The sequence below is a fragment of the Plodia interpunctella genome, chromosome 1 (assembly GCF_027563975.2).
Source record: "Plodia interpunctella isolate USDA-ARS_2022_Savannah chromosome 1, ilPloInte3.2, whole genome shotgun sequence".
NCBI classification, from domain to species: Eukaryota; Metazoa; Arthropoda; class Insecta; order Lepidoptera; family Pyralidae; genus Plodia; species Plodia interpunctella.
In genome coordinates, this window is record NC_071294.1 from 478,081 (window position 1) to 495,096 (window position 17,016).

Sequence of the window (17,016 nt, forward strand, 5' to 3'; positions counted from 1 at the left end):
TATCAAATTTAACAAATATACATACACACATACATCCTCATAAACTTTCGCATTTATTAAATTTGTAGGATGTATTAGCAATAACAAACGCAAATTTTAGATATGTAATTATTGAAAATTGTGATGCGGTAGCGATTTGTTTTATCTGTGTAGCGTGATCTTCATATTTTAACACAATATTACCATCACAGTCTCTCTATCATTATACATATGTACAATTGCACATTGTATTACACGCCAGTGTTTAATATAAGCCATACCATTTATTTATACATAAATATTAAATTTAGCGGAGCATTGCGGCCGCGAATGCTCTTTCTAGAAATTGAAACGGCTCCGTTTCGCCATTCGTAGTATCACAACGAAATGCATTTAAAACATGCATTGCGGGCTTACTGCGTATAAAAAGACTAGAATGCAATCTATATATCTATCTATACATATAATAAAACTGTAAGTGGGCTATGTCTGTACATGAGATATAAAATTGGGTGTCTCTATGGGACTAATAAGAGCCGAAATAATTTTTTTTAGAGAATTTTTGTTTGTAAGTTTGTTCACGCATCACGCAAAAACTAGTGTATAGAATTTGATGCCGTTTTAACAGTGGTGTAGAGGATGGTTTAACTTAAAATCAGGTATAGGTTTCATTGCGATACGTTGCTTAGATATTGACAATAATATGTTATATGTGCGGACTCACTATATAAACGCAGGTGTAACCGCGGGCAAAAACTAGTTTAGATTATAATTGTAAATGAATTATGTCGTGGTTTGTTAGCGAAGCTATAAATGATACGAGACGTAATGAAAACAACACGAGAATCTGCAATGCTTTTTTGCTGTAATTATAGGTACATGAGTTTAAAATTATATTGTTAATTACATGTTGTTATAAATAAGTAATAAAAAAACCTGATAATAATTATTTATGATACTATTAAGTAAATTAAAAACGACTGCTTCCTACATGACGACGCGCATGATGATATATCAATAATCTTAATATTCTAATCATTCGCCGCGAGCTTAGACCTCGCGAACACAGCAAAAACGACTGAACCGATTTTGATGCCCCACGAACTTAAAAGTTCCATTGGCAGATCCTACATACATTTTAAATTTCATCAAAATTTGACCAACGGTTCGGGAGTTATCGCGTTACAAACAAACATACATACAAAAAATGATTTTTTGCCCCAAGTAGAATGTCAGACTTCGCTCGCTTCGCTCGCTCGGTCAAATATAATACTTATAGAAAGTTGCACGTGTCCATTATTATGTCATTAGACGTTTATATATATTGGGGATATACCACACTGCTGTATTGTTATTATATTATTAGAAACACCAGTGAAATAAATACTGTTATAATGACAATGCTTTCAAAGATATGACAAAAATAAAATCACACATTTTTGGATTCACAACGTAACGTCACAAAAGGACACACTTCGAAAAGTATAATTACGATTTTCTATAAATAATATGAATATATACGGACAAATCACACAGATTGAGCTAGCCCCAAAGTAAGTTCGAGACTTGTGTTATGGGATACTAACTCAACGATATTATATTTTATAACAAATACATATATAGATAAACATCCAAAACCCGGGCCAATCAGAAAAAGATCATTTTCCATCATGACCCGACCGGAGATCGAACCCGGGACCTCTCGGTTCAGAGGCAAGCACTTTACCACTGCGCCATCGAGGTCGTCAAAGGTTTCTATGTCACTATGGGTCACTCTCTGTCACATTTTAGCGATTTCTCTGTTACTTCCTATGCCACTGAGCGTCGGAGCCCAAGGTCCTCTTTTCTACTTATTCTCCTCCACTTCGGCATCGGTATATATTATGTACTTGTTTTCTGTATAATGCCTGCTATTAATGCTCATGATTTAATCATGTACTAATGAGCGACCAGCGCATGTGTAAACTCGACAAATTCGTATTTCATTTCATTTATATCATAACATAAACTCAAGCGAGAGAGCAGCGTTGCATTGGTCGAGTTTACTCGCTTGCGAGTTCCTTAATTTTAACATTCAGGCTAGATTGAGAGCAAACGCATTCAAATTTGTGAACAAAAAACAACGAGTTACATACACTACAACGTATATAAGTTAAACAGTATAACTTCTTTCTTCGTAACGAGGTAGACAGAGTCAGGAGTTGAGAAACTCGAAGGCCACATTATGGTTGGTATCAGATATAGGGTGGTAGCCGGGGAGACGTGCGCATGATCGGTGCGGGCTTCTTGTCAAATTGCAGTTTTCTCAAACCACAGATTGTCTATAGAAGCTTTGTACTGTTGACGAAACCTTTGCCAACGTTTTCTGTGAACGTTATTTATTGTCATGTCTGTGACATACAAAACTTGCTTTTTCGATCTGCAATTTTTCCTTCGCTCACAACAATTAGATTTCTTGGGAAATCTTCAAAAAAAAATTTTATAAATCGGTGTTACTATATCAATTTGAACTTAGGTAGATTTGAATATCGGTCGGTCATGTGTGGCCAACCGCTAATATTAGCATTTCGTGTAAAGCAATATGCGACCAACGTCGGCTTGATAATTGTTTGATTGGCATTTGGTTGCGGTAATTTAATTGGATCAAATTTAGTGCTAATGTGTGTAAATGTTAATAAATGGGGTTTGTAAAAAAAAATTTCGTCGAAAACTGTGATGGTGGTAGATTGTCCCAGGTTCGAATCCAATCAGTCTGTGTATTCTGGACTAGTGTGTATGTGACTGAATGGTGGTTACACGCGATGTTGATTCATGCAACCATTGTACGGTCGACAGCACAGCAAGTTATTCTGCATGAACCTCTATAGCGTGGTAATAGCGCCAAGTTTGCAATGAATTTGGATAGGTTTACGTGCTGTTGACTGTACCTACTCTTGTTTATGATCAGCAGCTGTGAAAAAGTAATCGAAAAACTATGTATGTCATAGGAAACATTATCATCAAAGTGTGTGTTTCGTTTAGATTTAATATATTCACCACGACACTTAGTTGCCTGTAGTTTCAGAGTTCTCAAAAATGCACTGTTATACCCTTAACATTACTTCCTTCTTTAGAGCCATCAAGACACTGCTGGGCAAAATTAAATGCGTCCCTCCATTCCTTTCCATTTGGTTCAGACCTGTGTTAAATTATCCAGTTATTATGAAAACTGTCCAAGCATCTCGCCACATGGTCCTTGGCTTGTCCGGTCTCCGCCCGTTTCTTGGGACAAATGAGGCGGTTATCTTGTCCAGGACTAGGTTTGGCATTCTACCCACGTGGCCAGCCCAGTCCCATTTCGATATAGCGGGCTTCAGGACTAATTTGATGACTAACAGGGAATTGATTTACACCCAAGATGTAAATTTAATGTTTATTTTGACTAATACCTAGTCATGTTTACTTTAGTATCATTTACGGATAAAACTTAACGAAACGACGAAAGTTAGCATGAATAGTTAAGAAACCTCTTCACGCTTTATATAATCTACCAATCTTCTTGAAGTTACATACATGTAGTAAATAGGGTAACTTACTGAAAAAATAATTGTTCCCGTGGTGCACGGGGGCGGAGCTGGGTGCAAAAGCTCATGTTGTTGTAAATAAATACTCTTAGTATTTAATCTTCACAATAAGTTAATTGACAAATGTTTCATACACCGCATTGGAATGCAATTAGACATGGCAGGTTAGCTCGGCGCTAATTACCGACTGTGTACGTAATTATGTGTGTTGTATGTCCGCTGTATGGTGGCCGTGCGGCACGCGGCTATGCTCTGATGGTCATATCGTAAACAATATGTGATAATATTAATAAGTACATATTTACAATAGTTATTAAATCTATATACACATATCATTCTGAAATAAACCATTACACGCTCTCAGCAGCCGATGCAAAGTTGAATTTGTCGATGAGATGGACATGTTCAATCACTCCAGGCGAAGTCGACAGCAAAACCTATATTAAGTAAATCAGATATATTTTGATGTTATCATCGAATTAATACGAACAAGTAGGTAACACTCATACGTACGTAACCAGCCCAATTCGTGATTAGCCGATAGGCGCAATTAAACGAAACGTCACTATCAGTCCGTCTGCTACCTGTAAATTATCACTGATAACGCGATAACACAACTGAAACAGTGATATGCAGAAACAGTCCACAATTTCGGCAGTTTAGTAATATCAGCGGTGGTCTGGGGTACCTAACGGAGGCCTCATTTTCGCGGGTGACTGGTATTCGAGACCTCTGCTGATCCTGGCGCGACGACTTTTTTATCTTACTATGGTTTTTTCCAGGTTATCTTGATTGATTTGGTAATTAATCTATACACGGAATTGGATGTGTGATTCACTTTTTTTGCATTCGATGAAGTTTTTATCTTTTTTTTTTTAGGTGACGTGTCGTGTGCATTGCTTAGTTTATATTCGATACGGTTGCTTTCTTTCTTTGTTGTATACAGTTACAAGTTAGTTCTAACTAAGCCTTCTCTTTGTAACTAATCAAATATCTACAGTTTGGGGATAAAGTTTATTTACAATCTAAGGAAAAGTAGTTTTAACTAAGATTAATTTCGATAAAGTTGTTCAACCCTCGGACTGATATTAGACGAGATAACAAAAGACACAGTTATCACGTCTAAAATTGGCAAAGGTTTCGTTTAATAGAATTGTTGGAGTTATATGTCGGCTCCATATAATGTAGTGACAATGCAAAATTGCCATTCGTACAATTTATAAACTTACCAACTGCAACGTGTAAAATGACAGCTAAGTGAATCGAAAAACAAGAGTTAAGAGTATTTTTCAGGGTAACGTGAGAATTCATTGACAGCCAGTACCTCGCGGTCGGCCCAGATAATCCATCACGAATCAACCTTTTGAATTTCGAACCGGTGACTTGTCAAAAAGATACCTTTATACAATAAGTGTCCTTTGTTGTTGTTGAGTGGCCCTTGTTATGAGTGCGCGGGAGTGCCGTCCAGGTGTTTGGGGGGCATGAGGTGGGTTTTGGGGGGGTGGGAAAAGGAGTGGAAGCAAGGGTAGGCTTCTGCCGTCAACTTGAGGAGTCGGCGGCGGTCGGCTAACCTTATTATCTGCTGGTTCGAGACCGACACCGATTTTAGGGGTAAATGGTTTCCTTATCTCCGATTGGTGTTTTTTTCTTTTTTTTCGTTTTGATAAATGTTTTGAGTTGTTTTTTTTTGCAATTTGAGTGAGTGATTTTTTTAGAAAATTAAACATGTTTATTGTTCCATTAATAATTATATAATCCTGAACGGTCCACGATGAGCAAGTAGGATTGAGTCATGGATTTGAAGGACTCAAATATTATACAAACACACAAATATATAATATCTGAAAATAAATAAAGACGCTCTTGTCCAAATCAAAAAGGAGGCAGGAGAGTTGACCACTAACCGCGGAATTCATATTTTCTTTATTTTCAGGTCTGTTTCCCGCGAAAAGCAGACTATGAATTCACGTCCTCTAACCTAATATTCTAATAATCCACATACACTGATCGTTACGGGTCTCCATCACTTCTAATAAGAATACTATGACGCTGCTATTACGAATATAAATATAGGTACGCTCATCTCTTGTGACTACTTCTGTGGCCTTACACTGAAGTTGATATGTTTGTTATACGTGGAGTTGTGCAATCGATTTCGAACTTTAGTTTGTTTAGTATTAAACGATTCACGAATGACAGCACAAAGTTTGGAACATCACGTCAAGGATCGAATTTATTGAAATTCCTACACTAGTGATAAAAGTTATATGCAGCCTCATCTTCTTGTAAAAGTCTTTAGGCCTGATAAAGTATCTGATAGCATCATGTATGTAACATATCGAAAATTGTATTTCACGTGTGTGTTTTTCAGGGCTAACTGGCCCATCAGGCAGATTTGTCTAGCGTTGTTTTAGTTTATCTGTCAGATTACAATAAGATATTTTGTCAGAAAGTGGTGAAATAGGGCCTTAATTTATGTATTCCATACATAAAGTACTTACAAACAAAAGCCAAACGCATACACGCAAGAGTCACCCAATTTTTTTCTGTAAGACACCTTGAGAATATTACATCTTTCCCACCTCATTACCTGTTTCAAATATCTCGTCTTTGAATTTATTTCAATATACATATTTGTCTAGTAAAATAAGGGGATCTAAGATTTCATTCTCTCTCTGTCTCTCTCTCCGTGAACGAAGGAGTCACCACTCTGTCTCTCAGTCAGACCTTTCAGTCCTTACGCTGTTGCCAGTTTTCATACGATTTTACTGTAAAAAACTTTGAGAGAAAGAAATGAAAAATGTAACCACATTTTCTTGAAACCTTTCCACGTATTATTAATTTATGAAGATAACTTTGTCAGTCATAGGAATCCATGTTTAATTAAATGTGATTTTTTAATTCCAAATCATTTGGTCCATGAACAAACAGTCAACGATTCACTTAATTGTCTAGGTACAAAGATCCATGAATGCTGCAATTTGTTGGGTTAATACAAAATTACAGACTAGCCTAGAATCTAGAAGTATCTAGAAGCAAATATAATTTTCAATTACAAAACTTTAATTTGGTTCCTCAACTGTAGCTACCTGGCAGATTTCTTCTGTCCAATTTTGAAGACTGGCAACCCCACGGCGTGGGTGTTTCAGGCATGCGCGGTGCGTGCACTGGGTCGATACCCCCGGGCCTTCAGTCCGCGCCGCGCCGGGCCCCAAGCAGCCCGCGCCGCCCGCCATGAGGGCGCGCGCGTTGCTCTACTTGCTTACCGCGCTGCTCGCTGCCTCCAACTACTGCCATGCTGAGAAGAGCAAGTTCTGTAAGTCTTTTTATTATTCATTCCCTATCTACACAGTTTTTGACAATTTTTGTGTATTTATTTCAGTTTTTAGGTCATAACTTCGAAGGAATTAGAAAGTAACCTAACGCTTCATCTACCACAAATACTATGTTAATAATCAAAGTAATTAACTGTGTTTCATCAAGAACATTAACTTTGTTGATCATATTATCAATTTCAATGGTAATTTCAAGTATTTTAACACAATTTTCAAAGGAAGCCGGCCGCACTGATGCGCCCTCTACGAAAGCGTAAGTTGGCGGGTATTAACGTCGTCTATATGTTTTTATTAGGTACCTACGTTCTGTACTGATGGAATATCCTGATCGATTTTTAACCCGTATTTTAAAGAAATGTTCTTTTATGGCTTCTTTTGATACAGTTCCTCCCCATTTTCCTTTTAAATTAGGTGCTGTGTATGAAATTGCTTCTGGTATTATGTCGGAAATGGGTCACAGAGACAATAGTAGGAATACGGGAGTTGCTGTGTGTGTGTTTGTGTGTAATTTCGTATTCAATTCATTACGTCCTAGTTTCCAGTTCTTTACGTCCGCGCCCCTCGCTATTATGTCGTTTGTTCCACGTATCGTTACCAAAATACTATATATTGGAAGTAATCTATTTGGAATTGCCCTAAATTGTATTTTGTTTATTATGTCATCTAGTTCCACCCACATAACAGAGTTATTTGAGCTACTATCGGGATTTAATAATATATTCACTCTACTGATAGAAGTTTAGAAACAAATCTAATTATAGCTGTAACCTAAATGGAATTTAATTTTGTCTTCAAAGTCATTTAGTTTAATTAAATATGTCTAAGGCTTCGGTGAATTCGTTTTGTATAACCTAAGTCTACCATAAGGTTTAGCTAATTTTTGTGACTTTACTCCTGTGAGAATTTCGGTAGAGCAATTTAGCCGATAGAGTAAAGCTATTTTGATCATTGATATAACTGATGTCGATTACTCCGATTAAAGAAAGTTTCCTGGTTTATTATTAATTCTTTCTACCCGAATACACTTTTCAAATGTATTCTTATTATACATTCTATTCGTAATTATTATAATTGGGGTAGATTTTGATTACGTTATCCACATATCTAAATTTATCCTTATCCTCCTCCGCCCCTCGTTTTTATGGGTAATTTGTCATAAAACAATTAGATTGTATTACGAAATTAATTTTATTCGACAAAGATCAGTTTTGTAAATCGTTGAAGTATTTGTTGATTTTCTGCCAGCCTTCTTGCAGCTTGTTGGCTATCTTGTCTACTGGGCCCGGTCCTCCACAGTGCCTTGGTGGTCCTACAAGAAGTACTGTCTCTCCTGAAATTAGAAATTACACACATACACTTATTGTATAATGAAACTTGGTGTGTATGTAGAGAAAATTAAAATTTATAACCTTGACGATTATGAGACCATTCAAGTATTAGAACTACTAAGAAACGATTTACATTGAATTCTAATTATTGAAAACTGGAATACTATACAATGATAATTGAGTTCTATGAATTAATGTTGTGTTTAATATTTATGAGTTCCATGGATCGTACAAAAATGTCAAAATTGTATTTGAATAGGTTTAGATATCTACAGCTTCATTACTTACTCCACTGGTGCCCTGGAAACAGAATTCTAAACTAAGCCAGCTAAATAGCTGGCTTAGTTTAGAATTCTGAAAGATATGTGATTTTAAAAAATCTAATTGATTCGATGTCGATTGAAATCTTTGGAGAAAAGGCTTGAAGTTTTTTGAGTCGCTTCTGCTTTTCTTGCGTTTTTTAAATTGACAGTAGACTTTTTGACTTTAATAAGTGATGTATATCATCCGAATTTGACTAAATAATGTTGAATGATACCTGGCAATAATTTAATGGGCTTGTCAACACCGACGTGAGAGCCCACGGAGAAGCTAGAAGCAGCTGAAGCAGAGGCGACGGTCATTTGAGCGGGGAGACCGTACATCCTGGTCAGCTGGGCTTCAGTGCGGTCTTGGGCGAGGTTGGAAACGACCAGCAGGGAGCCGGCTCCACCCCAGCGTAGAACTGCCAAAGCATCTCCCAATCTACTGATCTGAATCATGATACGAAAGATATGATTTTAGAATCTAATGTTAGTAATACTACTAGATTCTTTGAGTTTTCCAGTTTTGATTTGATGTATTCTGACCATAAATGTATCAAAATTTTAGAGAATATAAAGAAAATTTAGTCAAAACAAGTGGTTATAGTTTATTGTATTATCTGCGTGAACAATGTCATGACCTTAAATAGTGATAAAAGACATCATCATCTCAACAAATTTTAAATTATATTTACAAAAATCGTTATTCACGTTTAAAACTTTTATCTGTATTTCTTGGACATAATTTTTATTATTTTGGTTTGTATGTATTCATATATTGATATATATGTAGTCTTATGTATATATGCTTTGCTATTTATATTTATATTTTATATATGTAGTTATTATTGTATTTTAGTATGTGGTAGTACTTATTTGTGTTTAAGATATTTTTGCGCCGCACAAATTTTCTCTGTTTCTCCTAATGGTTAGCTGGGAGAGAATGCTTATAGCATTAAGTTCGCCATTTGTTTATAAGTATGTTTTTACTTGGAACAATAAAGTCTTATAAATAAATAAATAAAATAAAACGCTCGTTTCTTTTCAAAATGTTGATAAATGTATCTCACTCTCCATTTCGACCGGTCTTTTGCATCTTTATTGTCAAAGCGTGTGTTAATATTACCTACCTCAGTATGAGGCCCAATAGCTGGCGACTTCCTCATAGCAGCAGCAACTCTCATGACACCAATGTGGCTATGATCATTCGTGAACTCAGTCTTCGCATTAGCGTATCTGTAATTTGGTGCAACCGGTACCCAAGGTTCTCCACTCGTAAACCCAGCATTAAGCGTATCATCCCACGGAAATGGCGCAGCTGATGGTATTAGTTCAGATGGCCAACATTTGGTTGAAGAAGTTGAGGCCCACTCAAGTATGGAGTCTGCGACGCCCATCTCGTCCCCTTGTTGGATGACAGCTGCCCCGGGCAAGATTAGGGTGAGCAGATTGATGGCGTCTACTAGATCGGAACCGTATCGTGATGCTATGCGACTTTCATTTCTCCAACTGGTCTGAAAAACAAGTTATGTTGGCTAGTTAAACACAAGAAAATAACATTTTATAGTTTTCTTCTCATTTTATTGTTGAAAAAATTATATAACTTCTAAAAAGTTGAGAGATTCCTCTCACGAACATAAATTTTCGACTGAAATCCAATTTCAGAATTAATTTGATCTTATAAATTTTTCTCATAGTGTACGGTTAGATCTGCCAAATTTATTGCTCTCAGTTTTTAAGTTTGAAAGCAGTTTAATTAGTCGAATTATTTAAAAACGTATGGTCTCCAAGAATTCTTTGCTTACACTCCAAGTAGGCGCAGCATAACTGGGAGTATTCAGCAAGACCTCATGGATGGCCAGCCCCAGCTCAGCAGCGGATGGTCTAGATGATGACGTGAGAGCGCTGCTCAAGATACTGTTAGCACCTACACCGCCTGCCGAATAGTACCTCGCTGCTATCTCTGGCTTCAGTGCTGATTCTACTAGTATTGCCCTGAAAATTGTTTTAGCATGTGCTTAGACAGTGTGAAATCTGTACAAAGACCAACCATCTGAACCGACTGTATAGGGTGCTCATTGTAGATACATCTCTGAGTATGATCATTAATTGAACTTGGGAGGTAGATTAGTCTAGATGACTTTAATCCACCTCTCAAGTTCATCTAGGTGTTCTATAATCATTGAACAACAATTTTAACCTGTTTTCCTATTCTAGACATTAGTATATGTCCATCTACGTGTATGTATGTGATCATTATTGCAAATGCGAGGATCTTCACCAAAAAGACTGACTACAAAAGCCACATCCATCACGAAAGAGTTCTGAATTCTTAATATACCTTCTTTTGGTATGTTAGTATTTGGCATAATTATATCATTGTCGACTAACGTTATAAATGCAAATAAAGTGTCCAGTGAAAATATATATGAGTTAGCTGAACCATAGATAATCATATTTAACTTCAACAGATCGCGCAATAAATCCTAAGTTGGTGTGGACTTCAATATAACTTCGTCTGTGAGTTATATTGAGATTCTGCATATAACTTTGTCAACTATTGAAACTATGTTTTATGGGGATTTGTTTGAAAAATATATTCAAATAAATGCATTTACTCAATGTTTTTTTACACAATTACGAGCATCTTAAATTGGAAAATTCACCAGCACCACACATTTTAACATTGTTTTAAGAATATGATATATATTCTTTTACTTTTACCGTCTTGACTCAATATAAGATGACAAGCGACGACGTACATGCTTATTATTTTGTGAAAAAATAATCTTCTTTGCATGGGGATAGTCAGCAACATTTGGCCAACGTGTATTAAAGTTTAAAATCTTACGGAGTATCGATATTAGCAGCTCTTGCGCAACTTATGGCTTCGACAAACATCTTCCTGAACAGTTCCTCCGCACACATCTGGTCTCTGGGATAGTCTGGTGAAATCAGCACCCCAGAGACACCTCTCTTCAGCCAGGAGCACTGGGCTGTAGCCAGGTCAGCTACAACGCTGAACGAACAGAGGTTAAGAATGGCTTGGTTATTGGAGCTCGCGTAGAATGCGTTCCTACCTTCATGCCAGACCCAGGCGTGGAGCCCGTGTTCAACCTGTTGAAAAGACAATAAAAAATATATGAAACGTAGGCGCGAAATAAAATGTCAAAATCAAGTAAGGATATGATCCACCTCCGACCGATAGTAATCTTTGTTTCAAAATAAGTATTCTGCTATTTTTTACTACCTATATAAAATACCATAGGCAATAAATAAATTTGTTTCAACATTTTATTATTTACAAAAAATCATTACAAGTCCTTTGTTAAGAGTATACATATACCTAATAGAATTCTACCGATAGATACTTGTTTCGCTAAATTTCTAATTACTGCTAAACTAAGCGTGATTAAACATAAATTTAAAATTAAATTAATGAACATGCGCCCTTTAACTTAATTGTAGACATTTAAACAGACCCAAAAGTCGTTATTCCGTCTCCAACTTTTATGAACGCAATTTTTTACCTGTTGACAGTTTTATGGAGACTTTCCAAAATTTAAGAAACGTAAACTAGAAGAAGAAACCCGCTTTTCTCAAGATTTTTAATTTGTTGCAATGGGAGCTCGCAAATACTAAGCTCTAGATTTTGTGATTGTACAAATTGTTACAATCGTCGCTGCTAAAATGTTTATCTTGTTATATTCTTCATTCAAGGAAGATTTTGACAAAATAGTTTCAGCGTTCATTTGTATAACTTTATCTTCATTGGCCTAAATTAGTTTCTCATCTCGTTTTGTGCTAACATTTAAGGTTTGTCTGCTGATTACAATAATATAGTAATACTGCTTATGTAGTGTAGTTACCTGTGGTATATCGTCAGGAGTACCATCTCGCCATAGGATCCTGTCTTCAAACCCAGACATCTTCTCAGCGCTGGACTTGAACCAGTCGGAATCTGTACTGACCGTCTGAAGTGGCAGGTTGACTATAACTTTCAGTTCTGTGTTAAATATGAATACATTTCACATTCGACAGAACATAGAAGACACGTAACGCATAACCATTACATAGCAATCATGCATAACAAAGCAATAGATTTAATTTTAACACCACTTCTTTACTTTTATGTTTGCATTTGAATGTTTTTCTTTCTTTTTTCTTCCACGATTACTTCAATTTGTATTATCTTGCATACTTATACTGAATTTTTATCATTAAGAAAGATACCTTACCGATTTTCTTCGCTTTATCCAATACGGCCTTAAATGCAGCATCGTCTCCGTACCTCGGATCGATTTCTCCGAACCCGACGATCCCAGGCTTGCTGCAGTCTGTACTCCTCAGAGACAATGGAGATAGGATCACGGCGTCTGCGCCGATCGCTCGGACATAGCTGATTTGTTTGCTCAAGCCTGGAAATATCCCTTTATCTTGAAGTTGACATTTTATTACGGATAACAGCCTTTCCACTAGAAAAGTCCTCGGTACATATAGGATGAAAGAAATGGCATAAACTACGCCGACCACCGTCCTCGCTTTTCTTACGGTACATCTTTGAAGTCTCATGCAATTCGGTCTAAACTTACTTTCTGGTCTTAGCCATCTGTTCATGAAAACTATTCAACAGCTGCCACCTGTCAGAACTACAAGTTCATATTACACGATTTACTTTCATAAGTACCTCAAAGTAACTTCTAAGTTTATCGAAGATAGTTTCAATCAAAATACCTTTTTTTGATTGTATAAGTTGATACATTGAAAATTAGTAGTATTGCGAACTTGATCCCGACCAAGAGTTGGACTAGCTCATATCCTTCTGTGGATAGCATACGACTAAGAGACACGTAATCTGGCTACCCTGATTGATAACAATATCATTCAGAATGACAGAATGACGTCATGCAGACTGCCGGTTTCTAAAAGCTAAATCTTCAAAATTTCAAGAATTCTATTTTCACGCTAAACTTGGGCTTCGTGGCTTCACAGCTCAAGTAAAGTTTGTCAGTATAAGAGAGATACACAAAGGCAGACTTATCTTCTTTATACCTATCAAGTCCCCCAGCCCATCTCCATCGCCATCCTTGAAGGAATCCACCAGTATCCTATAATACACCGCATTGGTCCACCAGGGAGTGGCCTCGGTCACCACCTGCCTTACAACCACTGCCAACACAACCGCTCCTATCCACATAACTACGTATATGATCACACGTATTATGGCCCTCGCCACACGGTTGAGCGGATTAAGTGGCTGAAAGTAACGCGACCTTGCTTTTAGTGATGTGACGTTTATCGTCACCAACATTTCAGTATTCTGCCTACTTCTATGTTTCTCTTTCTCTCCCACTCCAATGATTGGGAGAGAAAGAGAAACATAGAATGTGGCCGCTGCCTTCAGGAGTGACATGGCTACTTTTTTATTATCATGGTTTTACCCGAGCGAAGACGGGGCGGGTCGCTAGTTTACTATATAATCTAAATTCCACCAGTAAGTGAATACAGGTAAAGGTGGCCTACAAGTTTCGCAATTCTTGGCTCTGTCTACCCCGCAAGGAATAGAGATGTGATACTGTATCTTACATAAATATTTCAGTCACTATATAGTCAACTGGCTGCGCCATCGCTCCCATTAGAATTTCGGGATAAAAAGTGCCCTATGTGTTATTCCAGGTTATATTCTACCAGTGTACTAAATTTCATCAAAATCCCTCCAGTAGATTTAGCGTGAAAGCGTAACAAACATACACACATAACACACACATACTCACAAACATTCGCATTTATAATATTAGTAGGGTTGGACCTCCATAAAGTAGATGTTCAGTTTCTAATGGTTTGCATAGAACCGGCACTAGTCTTCGAATGGATTTCTTTAGATTTTATTTTTGAGCAGTCTCTCATCTAATTCCTTTCCTGTTTCTTCCTTAGCCATGGAGCGTTGGATATCAGGGTCCTTTCCTATTTCATGACCAAAACACTAGTTCGATTAAAAACGTCCAAAACACATGCCGATGTCATACATAACCTCCAAGAGCAATCCCAACACTAGCAACCAACCCAATAATCACTACACCTTATAATCTCTCATCCACCAATTTGCAATGACCGTCACAAAGTTACATCGACTGCTAACTGCTAAATAAGCAACCATTAGTTATTAAGTATAACCGTTATTTGCGACTGATGGGAAAATAAACTCTGAAAATGTGTAACCAGCAATTTGCCTCACGTAATTGGTTTGCGCGATCCATTCAAATATAAAGGTTAAACATAAGGGAAAATGTTATAGGTTATTTTTTGTTGTTCGTGTGATCCCGCCTTAAAATTCTTAGACTAGACATTCTTAAAGGATATCGAGGCTTTGGCTAGTGATACGCGGCAACAAGATTCCCAAAGAGGTGACATCCAGCAGACAATTGGTCGTAAAATTACTGCCGAACCATCAAATTTTTTTTTACTTCTTTTTTACTCTGATCCCGGGTTTTCTAGTGTCACAGTCTCGAATGCAACAGCATGAGGCATACATTCCCAAAGAGGCTCTTTAGAATATGCTTGGTATTAGCTATCTCAAGATTTTTATCCCTTAGTCATCTTAGTCGACATCTACAGCAGAATAAAAAGTATCCAATTCCTCAAAATTCAAAAAAATTCAAAAATTCAAAAAATGTTTATTATTCTCCACAATCTTTCTGTGTTCTTAAATTTAGTACAAGTAATTGTTTTACATATAAAGACTGCGAGAGACTGGTGTCTGAACTAAGCAGAGCCTGTATCTCAGATCACCAGCCTCTCCCCACAAGGAGTAGGACAGTTAACACTTGTCTAATTGAGCAAACACAATAAAGTTTATAATATTTTTATATTATACAAAGTTAAAATATATGTGTATTGTATATCGTCATATTTATCATAGATACTAATATAATATGTATATGTATAATAATGCTAAATAATAATATATATATATATATTAGATATTAAACTACATATAAATGCTTAGAATACAAATCTAATAGGAATATGATGATATATATTTATAATTATTTTGAAAAACAATATAGGAGCATATGTAATCAGAAAAAAGCACTATACAGGTAAATAATTATTTTAGAGGTTGGATTAGATTTTCGGTTTCATTATAGTCTAACCCGATTAAAAAGTTTGTAACTTCCCTTTTACAACTATATTTTAGTAACTTATGTAATAGAAGCGTTCGATTTAATTTATTATATAAGAATGGACCCATGAAACAGTGGAAACGGTGGGAGAAGGAAGTATTAAAACATTCTAATACAAGGGACGGAGGATTACGAGCAGAGCGGGACGAGAAAGGGAATGGTTTTTTATCCTGGTGCTGTTTTAGGATAGTATTTAATATATAAAGTTGTCGGACTGTAAGCACCTGGCACAGCCGGTAAAGATCGGTGGTCGGAAATAGGATAGGTTTGAATTTGCAGACTTTTAACAATGCTCTCTGAGCACGTTCTAGACAGAGAAGATGAGATTTTGCTGCACCGCCCCAGGATGTAATACCATAGGTAAGTATGGATTCACATAGTGAAGTGTAGACCATTTTGAGAACAGAAATATCAGCAACATGACGCAATTTTTTAAAAACATAAATTAGTTTACGAACTCTACCGGCTGTTATTTTTAGGTGTTTCTCGAAGCTTAGTCTATCATCTAAGTGAATTCCTAAGTATTTAATATTTTTAGAACAGATTAAGGGAGGACAAGAGCAAGAAGAGGGAGAGACTGTTGGGTGCGAATGTGCAGTGAGCGTGTACGAAGTTGAATTTTTAGGTGGAGTGTATATCGAAAAAGTGAGGAAACAAGTTTTTTGGATATTAAGCGTGAGTAGATTGAGACGCAACCATTCTGCAACACAGTTAAGCCCGGCCTGTGCATGATCGAAGGCAAGTTTCCAATTGTCAGCAGTGAACAGAAGGGCTGTGTCGTCCGCGTATGATATAATTTTACATTCTGGAAGATTAAGAGAGCATAGCCCATTAATATACACAAGAAACAAGGTAGGTCCAAGAATGCTTCCCTGTGGAACTCCATATTCAATAGGAAGGTAAGAGCTGGGATGTCCATCGATAACTACGCACTGCTTTCGCTCGCTAAGGTAGCTTGTAAACAATTCTAGCTGGGTACCACGAATGCCCAAAGACTCCAGCCTTTGAAGAAGAATTGGGATCGATACCGTGTCGAAGGCCTTTTTAAAGTCTAGGAAAACTCCTACACACTTATTACCACTATCTAGGTTTCGAGCTATGTGCGTAGTAAGATCATGAACAGCATCTGTCGCGGATCTGTTACGTCTGAAGCCGAATTGATTGGGAGATAATAAATGTTTGTCTTCAAGATACTTCACTAGACGCAAGTTGATTAAGCGCTCCAGAATTTTAGAAAGGGCTGTAAGTATAGAGATTGGGCGATAGTTGTCGACACGGCCTCGATCACCACTCTTATAAATAGGGTGAACTGTGGCTTTTTTAAA

At 36.9% G+C, this 17,016-nt stretch overlaps 2 protein-coding genes across 4 annotated transcripts in view; one reads left to right on the forward strand and one right to left on the reverse strand.

The window, feature by feature from the left end:
* The window catches only part of loaf (lost and found), a 91,595-nt gene that overhangs the window by 23,477 nt on the left and 51,102 nt on the right, over nt 1-17,016 (forward strand). Inside the window, exon 2 of one of the 2 annotated variants that reach the window (XM_053751430.1) lies at nt 6,692-6,858. In XM_053751430.1, coding sequence (XP_053607405.1) covers nt 6,777-6,858 — 82 coding nt within the window. In that variant the 5' untranslated portion in view covers nt 6,692-6,776. Of the gene's footprint in view, nt 1-6,691; nt 6,859-17,016 lie in introns of those variants that run through there. The other variant, XM_053751439.1, reaches the window with a different exon arrangement.
* LOC128673460 (maltase A3-like) lies at nt 8,047-14,302 on the reverse strand. Of its 2 annotated transcripts, XM_053751321.1 has the most exons (9): nt 14,282-14,302; nt 13,560-13,764; nt 12,746-12,925; nt 12,377-12,513; nt 11,359-11,624; nt 10,313-10,502; nt 9,638-10,021; nt 8,744-8,957; nt 8,047-8,207 (listed from the first exon to the last, which is right to left on the reverse strand). In XM_053751321.1, exons 1-9 carry the CDS (start codon nt 14,291-14,293, stop codon nt 8,080-8,082), a joined length of 1,716 nt encoding a protein of 571 aa, XP_053607296.1. In that variant the 5' UTR covers nt 14,294-14,302; the 3' UTR covers nt 8,047-8,079. The 2 variants fall into 2 exon arrangements, with proteins under 2 accessions (XP_053607296.1, XP_053607285.1); XM_053751310.1 differs by lacking the exon at nt 14,282-14,302 and having other exon boundaries at nt 13,560-13,933.

Excerpts from the sequence above, each read along its gene's own strand:
- LOC128673460 (XM_053751310.1), bottom strand. The coding sequence starts at position 13,920 with ATGTCACTCCTGAAGGCAGCGGCCACATTCTATGTTTCTCTTTCTCTC. Across the intron at positions 12,514-12,745 it reads GGATAAAGCGAAGAAAATCG|AACTGAAAGTTATAGTCAAC; the intron begins GTAAGGTATCTT and ends TATTTAACACAG. Across the intron at positions 11,625-12,376 it reads CTCCTGACGATATACCACAG|GTTGAACACGGGCTCCACGC; the intron begins GTAACTACACTA and ends TCTTTTCAACAG.